This window comes from Citrus clementina, unplaced genomic scaffold (genome assembly GCF_000493195.1).
Source record: "Citrus clementina cultivar Clemenules unplaced genomic scaffold, Citrus_clementina_v1.0 scaffold_1, whole genome shotgun sequence".
NCBI lineage: Eukaryota > Viridiplantae > Streptophyta > Magnoliopsida > Sapindales > Rutaceae > Citrus > Citrus x clementina.
The window spans coordinates 3,840,504-3,850,557 of NW_006263303.1; the positions used below are offsets into that span (position 1 = coordinate 3,840,504).

The 10,054-nt window shown below is 33.8% G+C and overlaps 1 protein-coding gene across 2 annotated transcripts; it reads right to left on the reverse strand.

Moving 5' to 3' along the window:
• Positions 1-4,006: 4,006 nt before the first annotated feature.
• Positions 4,007-9,716, reverse strand: LOC18055472 (histone deacetylase 2). 2 transcript variants are annotated; one of them, XM_006450755.2, is made up of 13 exons: positions 9,172-9,713; positions 9,035-9,090; positions 8,439-8,556; positions 7,317-7,379; positions 6,924-6,992; positions 6,639-6,805; positions 6,456-6,520; positions 6,328-6,374; positions 6,120-6,164; positions 5,981-6,031; positions 5,278-5,364; positions 4,911-4,998; positions 4,007-4,507 (listed from the first exon to the last, which is right to left on the reverse strand). In XM_006450755.2, exons 1-13 carry the CDS (start codon positions 9,271-9,273, stop codon positions 4,407-4,409), a joined length of 1,059 nt encoding a protein of 352 aa, XP_006450818.1. In that variant the 5' UTR covers positions 9,274-9,713; the 3' UTR covers positions 4,007-4,406. The 2 variants fall into 2 exon arrangements, with proteins under 2 accessions (XP_006450818.1, XP_024033310.1); XM_024177542.1 differs by lacking the exon at positions 4,911-4,998 and having other exon boundaries at positions 4,403-4,507; positions 9,172-9,716.
• Between the last annotated feature and the right edge of the window lie 338 nt (positions 9,717-10,054).

Consider the following 10,054-nt stretch of genomic DNA (forward strand, 5'->3'; position numbering starts at 1 on the left):
AATGATACGACCGGAGTTGGGGTCAACTACCTGTTGTTTAGTTATAATGACGTAATCAATGGGTAATGCTTGGTTCAAGATTCACGAAAAGATTTTTTTTTTCTTTTAAAGGAAAAATGCCTTAGATTTTAAGGAAAAAAAGAGAAAACGAAAGTTATTTAGATTGGAGTACTTTTGACATTTTCTTTAAACATAAAATTCTCATCACCCAATGATGCCAATGATACCATGATCTTACTGGATCACCGGATTGTTTTCTGTTTTCTCGTGACAAATTATGAAAAGGGTGGTTTTTATTTTTTAAACCAAACCCACCTTTATAAAATAATTACAATAAATTCATATTCTATTTAAAAAATTATAAATTAACACAAATTTAAATAATTAAATAAATAAACCTTTCTTTTATAGATATAGATATATATATATAGGAAAAAACTATTTACCCTGGATTTGCTCCCCAAAAGACAAAACGCACCGTTTGGTAATTTGATTGCCATTTGCTTTTGAAACACGTGTTTCTTCAGTTGCTTTATGTAAAAACGAAGGACAATTAACATGCAACACTTATTTTATTTGTTGCGTTCCAGCTGTGCATCACTTATTTTCTTTGCTTTGCTTTTTCGGGAAGGTTTGAAAATTTAAGCGGAGTTCATTGCAGCGCTAGTGAAAAACCCTAAGTTTATGATTTGGTTTGGAAACTGAAAAATTGGAACTGATTTGTGAAAGTGCTGAATCTCTACATTACAAAACTCGTAAGCATTTATTGTTCCTTCATTAATTTATTGAGTTGTTTCATTTTAAGTAGAAAAGGAAAAGTGAAAGCAAATGAAGGAAGTGGAAAGTGAAAGCAAAAGTGAAAGCTAAATGGAAAGCAAATGAAGCAACACGTGTGGAGAGAGAAAATCAAACGGTGCGTTTTGTTTTTCAGGGCATAAATTCAGGGTAAATAACAGCACTCATATATATATATATATATATATATATATATATATATATATATATATATATATATATATATATATATATATATTAAGCGCCCTACAAGAAAAACAAAACACACCGTTTGGTTTTTTTGGTCCAATGGTTGATGTTCAATTTATAAATTTGTTTGTTTGTCAAAGTTGTGACGGTGAAGTTTCAAAGTTTCAAACTTGACTAGTAGTAATAAATGAAGGATTGTTTGAGGAAAATGATTCTGCTGATTGCTGCTTTTAATAAGTTATATATAATATATATGTGTGTATAAAATTATTATTATTTTTTTGACTACATGAGACTATTGCTCAGATTACAACTCATATTACATGAGAGTATAACTGATATTTACAAATCAGACTAATACTGGGACCAACTTACATCAATGCTAATGGAGCTCTGCCCAGATTTTAACCCTCACAAATATTCGAGGGATGTCCACTCTTCACTCATGGGTAAGAAAGAGGATTGCCTTCACTCAATTTTTAATTGAGGAAGGAAATGCCCCCACAATGCTTTTGTGGGGGTTCGAACTGCTGCCCTCCAACTTGGAGGGCAGCAGCCCTGACCACTCCGAGTGGCTGTGTATAAAATTATTTTGGTTGTACACTTTAGTCCTTTTCTCGCTTGGGTCACATGAGATGCCTTTGACAGCAAATCACCACTTCAAAAAATATGTTAAAGCTTTGTTTGATTGTCGGTAATCTCAATATTATTATTATTATTATTATTATTATTATTATTATTATTATTTACCCCGAATTTATGCCCCGAAAAACAAAACGCACCGTTTGGTTTTTCTTCTCCACACATGTTGCTTCATTTGCTTCCCACTTAACTTTCACTTTTGCTTTCACTTTCCACTTCCTTCATTTGCTTTCACTTTCATTTTTCCACTTAAAATGAAACAACTCAATAAATTAATGTAGGAACAATAAATGCTTACGAGTTTTGTAATGTAGAGATTCAGCACTTTCACAAATCAGTTCCGATTTTTCAATTTCCAAACCAAATCGTAAACTTAGGGTTTTTCACTAGCGCTGCAATGAACTTCGGTTAAATCTTCAAACCTTCCCGAAAAAGTAAAGGAAAAAGCAAAGCAAAGGAAATAAGTGTTGCACAGCTGGAACGCAACAAATGAAATAAGTGCTGCACGTTGACTGTCCTTCCCTTTTACATAAAGCAACTGAAGAAACACGTGCTTCAAAAGCAAATGACAATCAAATTACCAAACGGTGTGTTTTGTCTTTCGGGGAGCAAATTCGGGGTAAATAACTTTTTCCTTTTGATAATTGTTGATGGTGCAGGCCCATGAGTAAGAATAGGAGGGTACACTTGTATTGGCGTCTTTGGTTGGGGAGCAGCTTGGGTGGGGCATCAAAGTTTTCATGGCCTTGGGTGGGGATTCTTTGTGGGTTATCCAGTAAATTGTCTTGGAGAGCAGCTTATCGTGGTTTTTTCTTTTTCAGTGTATTGTTGTTTTAATAATGTTTCTGACTGTTAGTCCAAATATAGTGGCTATATTATTTTGTGTTGTGGTATTACTGTAGTAATAATTGTTGAGCGAGCACTACGATGTCTTTCTTTTTTCTTATTGGACTATAGTTTCACCTTATAAATCTGAGTTGTGTAGTTATACTTGTAAAAATTTCTCCAATGTCTCATGAGACCCAACGCGTAAAATTGCTTTTCATTCCAATCTCTTTTTTTTTTGAAGAAGTAATGAACAAGGCCCGAAGCTTAGAGCATCTCCAAAAAGCTCTATAAATTTTACTCTTCAAATATTTATTTGCTTACCTATGTGGCAAGTAGATGAGTGAAAAAAGATATTGTTCTCCAAAAGACTCTTCAAATAGAAATGAGTTAATATTGTTTTAATTAAATAACTATTTTTTTAAAGAAAAAATCAATAGTAATTAAAGCACATTTCTCTTTTTCTTCAACAAAAAATAATAAAATATAAATTGAAGAGGGAGAAAGTCTCTCTTCAAATTTGAAGAGAGATGATCATTTCTTATTTGAAGAATCTTAATTGGAGTGTCTTTTGGAGCCTTAAATGTTGATGTAACTCTTCAAATAAGTAATAAAATTTTATTTGAAAAGTCTTTTGGTGATGCTCTTAGGTTATCCTAACTATTGTATTTATGCCTATTCCGCATTTCCTTCCATTCTTGAAATGGTAGATAGTTTTTTACCTTTAATGAAAGGTTTAGTTTCCTTTAAAAAAAATTAACCATTTAAGATTGCTTTAAAATAAGTTTAATTTGACTAAATAACCCTCATAATATTAAAAAATCAAATTATCCCAAGAAATATATATTATTGTAACTAGTAGTTTAGCACTTAGTTTTATATTTTATGATCTAATATGTTTAAATAAAATTTAATAATTTTCAGGACCCCCCATATCATAAGTACATTTTGTTAGTTTAGTTTAATATTAATAATCATACTAATAAAATATTACTTATACATCGTTTAGAAATATTAATTTTATATTAAAAAAATTATTTCAGTTAAAGTAAAATTTTAAGTGGTTTGGTACATTTACCTTTATAATAATAAAATAATCATATTAAATTTGTGTAAATTTCTTCTTTATTTGAATGTTTCAAAATTTAGTGTAATAATATTATAAAAGTATGATGGATCTACATAACTTGTGGGGTGGAATTACCAGAGTCACTTATAAAAAATGATGAAAATAATAACTGCCCATTGAAAATCCAAAATAACACTCTAGATTATGATGAGCTAATTTAGCATCATAATTCCGATTAAGGGTGTGTTTGGGAATAAGGTACTATAGTTTTTAGACTACAGTTACTGCGGAGTAAAAACTATAACTGTGAAATCGAACTGAGAAAAATTAATTCTTGAGCTACCAAACCAAGGGCGAAGGTAAGAGTGGGCTAACCCGGGCTGCAGCCAGGGTAAGTTTTTTTTTTTTTTTTTTTAAAGTTAAGTATAATTTATAAATTTAACTTTATTAATACTTATAAAAAAATAAATAAATCTAATAGCCCACCCCATAAAACAATACTAGCTTCGCCACTGTACCAAACCCCAACTGTAAGATGTTATCAAACACCTCGACACTTAGGCTTCGAAAACCCAACTGCCACACATCACTCTCAAACGCAACCTAAATAGCATTTGAAAACCATAAAATTTACAAAGACTCGTGAACTTCAAAACTGATTCATGCATACACTAATACAATTACTTCTAGGCTTTCCTCTCTGTGTGTGTATTTCATCGTTCTGCCTTCACACCATTTGTTTTAATCTTTTGCTTCCTTAGATGCTTATATATACCCATAGCTACAATCACTGTGTAGTGTAGAACATTTCAGATGTACATGAAAATAAACAAACGCATGCATCCATAAGACCCATGAAGCACAGTGAAGGGCACTTGAATTGCACTTATATCTTTACAGGTGACCTCCCCATATTTATCAGGCCCTTTCTTGATAGGTTTTCAACTGAATTTGCTATAACTCTGGCGCTAGACTTCATGTAACCCCCTGCAAAATGGAATGAGTTAATAATAAACTTTCTTTTAAGACCAACCTAGACACCTCAGCAAAGCAGATCTCATGTTAATTGTTTAACTATCCAAAAACAGTAAGGGGGCATGTTGATTTAATGCATATTTTTTGTAAAATCATTTTCCCAGAAGTGTTTTAAAAAAGGATATCTCATCTAAAGGCCTGACACTTCAACTGACAAAATTGATGAGGGTACAAAGCACAACATGAGAATAAGAAGGTGGTTCTAGCAGAAAAGAGCAGTTTCCCTCAATATTTGTAGCACAGTTGCACATATGCACTCTTGCATGCAGGCATGAGGACATGCATGCATAAACTCACACAAAAACATGAAATCTAATGGACCAGAGTGCCAAAACTTTTTCAGAAGTTATTGGACCTGATGTGAGCATAACAATGGGAATGTTCCTTGATCGAGCAAACCTGAAGGTCTTCTCATCTCTAGCGGCTATCCCATCAGGACTAATCTGCAGAAGCAACTCCAACAACAACATATATCCTTTAGTCCCTAAGAAATATTTGGCAGAAACTGTCTAATAATATAGACGGCTGATTTCACAAATGACATTTATCTTGCCGTTGTGACCATGGTATCCGTTATTCAATTTGGAAAAGTGCAAACAAGTGTTCCTAGTCCGGAAGATTCTTCTATGATTAGCCATTAATCAGGCCTCATCATGGCCCAAACTAAAGACTTCATTTGTTTCAATGCACAGTAGGGAGCATTATCAGACACCCCACTTTACCTTTAACATGCCCAGTGGATCTCCCTCCAGGATATCAGTGCCGGCATTGTAAATCACCAGCTCAGGATCAAACGTATGACCAGCAACCTGATCCAAAATCACAAACTATCAATGTTGCATTGCTCCAGAGGAGACTATTGCTGGCAGTATTTCTGATATAACTCAGTACAACTAACAATAAGTATCCAAGTTTATAGACCTCGCCAATGTCAATCCATGAAATGGCAACTGCATGAAGTAATTATATATAAGAACTGGAAGGAATATGAAAAAAAATCTCAAAGTCAATGAGAATGGCATTGGGGGTATACAGATACTGCAAATGCGTAGGCCATACCCAATAGCTACACTTTCCGCATCTAGTGGGTAAACAAGATTCTGAACATCAATTTTGTCTATGCTTGCATGTCTGGGTTGTGCATAAACAAAATAACAAATCATGGCAGGAAGAAAATGAGAAGAAAAAAAAGAAAAGAAAAACTGCATTAGAGCCTAAATAAGTTGAAACCTAAACGCTTCACAATAGCTACCTTAAGGAAATATATCAACAAAAGCTATTGAGAAAAGGCATATTAGTGTTGCCCTGGTCACTCACGATTTCCTAAAGGAGACATCCACAATCTTCTTTCCAGTAATGATGAAAAGATTTAGGAAAAAAAAGGAGATGAAACACGTGAACAGAAAAAGTTTTGAACATATATACCTCAAGTGCTTCATCTAATTTCTTTAAGTACTCATTTGTTGTTGTCCCACTCTGTTGAAATGTAGGAAAAACAAATTATTTTAGCAGGCCAACAAAACAACTAGTATTCACTTTTCTAACTGGTATATTGATTGTTTACCACTACTTCGACCTTCTGATCAATAAAACGTCTTGCCTCATAGTCCTAACAGAGGATTTACGAGAGAGGATAAAAAAATCAGAATGTTTACCAAATGATACCGGTAATTTTTTGATAATACTGGTTACAAATTAATAACAAAGAGCAACAAAAAAGTGCAAAGATAGAAGAAGAAGCAGTCATTTAATTCTAGGAGTAGGTAACTAACCCGAGGATAAATTCCAGGGTTAAACATATCCAGAATATAAACACGACCTGTTAGGACAAATGTTATCATTTGAAAATCCAAAAGAAAAAAATGAAAAATAAAAGCACAATCAAATGAAAGCAACCTACTGTCACTGGAAAAGTCCTTCTCGTGACCATTTCCTTGATGTGCATCAAGATCAATTATCATGACCCTGTATTTGAAGATGACGAGCAGTTAAAAAGCCCATGTGTAAGCAGGCACTGTCAATTGAGATATAAATGCCACTTAAACTGCCACATCCATTTTCCTGACCTGAAGTTAATTGTTACCTTGATATATTTAGTTGAACAAAGGCATAATGTATGCAAAGAGAAATATCTGCATAAGCACAAAATCCACCTCCTTCATCAGCAGAGCAGTGATGGAATCCTCCTCCAACATTAATGGCCCACCCTCGCTCTTTTGCAAGCTTAGCTGCCAATATGGTTCCACCCACCTGCAGTTAATTTTGAACAGAGGGGGAAAAAAAAGAAAAAAATGAAAAATAAGCCTATCTAAAAGAAGATTATTAGGAGCCAGGAGATAGTAAACTTTTAAGAAAGATGATGATTCACCTGCTTGCGAAATGGATAAAGAACTTTCCTCTGCACAAGACAATTGGGAAATAGTGCAACAGGAGGCACCTACAAATTGCAGCACTCTAGATCAGTCAAAAATCTTGTCGTCAGAGAATTCAAGTCCTAATCATTGGTTGGAATTATTAAAGTACATCAGAAGCAACCTGTTACTTTTTGAGTTCTATAAAACCAATCTTATCAGGACCAAACTCATTCAGATCTCTTTTAAACATCATTACACCAGTCACTACCTTTTCTTAGCATTTCAAGTACGTTCAGTCATTCACCTCAAAGTTACATCATGGACATTATTTCTCAATAGAATTAATATAAACCATCATCTAAATCATTGAGGAAACATTAACAGCAAATCAAAGCTCTATGCTTTACCTCAATTATAATGGAAACATTTGGACTGCTCTGTAGACTCTTCAAATATGATTCTGAATGAACCTGATCAAAGATAACCAAAAAGTTTAGGATATAGATTCATATCCACAGGGTATCCAAAAGGATATACTTACTGTATGACAGTAACTATGCAGTGTATCCAAAAGGATACAATTCAGTAAAAAAACTTGGAAACGCCTTTCTTTAAAATTAATCACTCTCCCATACCAAAGAAAGAAGCAACTTATGCAACAGGATAATTGAGCATAGAAACTTCACATGAAGGAAATAAATGAGCTTCAGTTTTAAAACTTTTGTAAAACAAGAGGTAGAAAAAGACGTGTTACATAGGCCCACAAGAACAAGCTGATTGAAAAGAGAATCAGGTTTAAATCGCATAACTCAAAAGTAAAATGACGGCTCCCTTAAGTTGTTACTACAAAAGGCCTACGGCTTGAGTTGAATGCTGTCTTTTGACCAGCATCCACATTGAGAACTCACACAATTGACTGCTACCAAAATAATATCCTTTCAGGAATAGCAGCATTACAACTTAGTCTGAGTTGTGCAGTATCGCACAGCTATTCCAAAACCTATTAGTTCAGATGAAAGGCATCAGCTATAAAAAAATTAACCGTCATATGTACATACAAACAGAGTCCGCGTGTTTTACTGTATATGTAATACTGAATTGTAGGTGGGGTTAGTGAATAGTTTGAAAATCCCAACAAAATCAACCCCAAGTAAAACAAATTCCTGCACATGACCTTCAAATTTACTGCTTACTACTATCCCTTCATGAATCAGATTTGTATGTATGTATATATGTGTGCATGTATATATTTAGCCCCTTCTTTATGAGGACATCCTCATTTTAACAAAACGAGGACGCTATTAAAATATTAAAAAAAAACATATATTTTAATATATAGGAGACTGTATTTTTGTGTCTGTTAATGACATTCTCACTTTCTTAAAATAACGATGTCATCATTAGAGAAAAATTATATATATATATATATGCAAACATCCAAACTAGAAAAGGACTCTAGATATATATGTAAAACTACTAATGCAGATTCACATTATTAATAGCTAAGAGCTCATCTGGTATGAAAGTACCACAAGCAGATCTTCCTTGGAAGCTTCTAGTGGCTCAACGATACAATTTTTATCCAGAAAACCCTCAGAGCTAAGGAACTGGCAAATGCGACCCCATTTGGAAGAATCAAATGGGTGCCTGCATAAATTTTACAAACAGTCTGAGAAAAAAGTCAAATTTCTAGCTCAAATTCAGTCCAGAGTCAACTAAATTTTAGGATATTCCAGTTTTAACATAGTGATAAACAAACATTTGCAATGATAACCAATTGAAGTTTCTTTAGAACAACTTGCAGGACCAAAGCAAATCAAACATGTGTGGAACAGAACGCACAAACACAAGCTATTATTAAGCTAAATTTATGCCGTAATAACTGCAAAGTCAAGTAGTAATCAATAACACGATAAGTATGTATTTATTTTATTATATCAAGCCAAGAGTAATTTGATTCACACATTCCAAATACCAATAAACAAGCGGATATTATTTCACTATTCTACAAAACTAACACATAACTAACTCAAAACATGTAAAGAGAAGCAAAGAGGAAAAAAAATTAAAATTAAAATTAAAATGAAAAAACAGGAACAAAAGAAAGAAATTCGGAGGATCTTACAGCTTCTCTATGCCAAGAAACGAAATATCGTAGTCAGGCGAGTATATCAGAGGGAGCTGTTTCGTTCAAAAATTAAGATCAAATTCAAAATCAAATTTAACAACATACTATACGAAAACGATTGCGAATTTTGTCACCTTGAAGATAGGAATATCGAAATAAAGCTTGCTAGAGAGAATTCGATTTCTTTTCAGAGTTTCAGCATCAGTAGTAACAGACGGAGACGACGACGACGACATTCTGAGAAAGCGAATGTATCGATACGGAGAATGCGAGACTTTGACGGTTGGTATACTGAGGAGAGAGCGGACAGTTGATTAACCGAGGTTCCAAGTTGATTCGGAGTAATAGTTGCGACTCGGATCGTCATCTGAGAGGTGTCAAAACTAGTAGCGTGAATGAGAGAATTTTTTTCAAAGAAATGGTGCGGCTTTGTTGTTTAAGCGCCGTTGAGGAACGTTCGATTCGGATTCGTCGATTGCACAGTTATGGGGATTTGGCAGTGTGTGATTGGGTAGATTTTGGTACGTGGTTCACGCGCTGGTATTGGACGTGGAAATTGAAAAAGAATAACCGCTTTATACTTTCTACTGTCATTATTTTTGCTTCTACTTTATAGAGTTAAGCGTGGCACTGCAGCGGATCAGACCATGACGTACCGTCCACGTAATTAGAGACGGTAAATATCTTATTATGGATGAAATATCCATAAAATACAAATTTATAATTATTATTATTTTTTTTTTTTGAAAAGGAATCATAACCTTCATTCATTAGAAGACTGGAACAAATACCAGATATTTTTTGGAAATGGGTTCTTATATATGACAGACTCCTCACAACCTAGAGCTAATCTAGCTAAAGAGTGTGCAATGGAATTACAATGTCTTGGAGTATATTGGACTTTAACATTACAAAAAACCTTGACTAGCTCTTGAATTTCCGATATCACCCAGAAGACTTCAGATCTATTACTCTTCTTGTTGTTGAGCAGATCCGAAACACCTTGAGAATCAGTTT

Coding starts and splice junctions, on each gene's coding strand:
- LOC18055472 (XM_006450755.2), bottom strand. CDS start 9,273: ATGTCGTCGTCGTCGTCTCCGTCTGTTACTACTGATGCTGAAACTCTG. Junction 6,993..7,316: donor ATGTTTCCATTATAATTGAG/GTAAAGCATAGA, acceptor TGCAATTTGTAG/GTGCCTCCTGTTGCACTATT. Junction 6,165..6,327: donor ACCCTGGAATTTATCCTCGG/GTTAGTTACCTA, acceptor ATCCTCTGTTAG/GACTATGAGGCAAGACGTTT.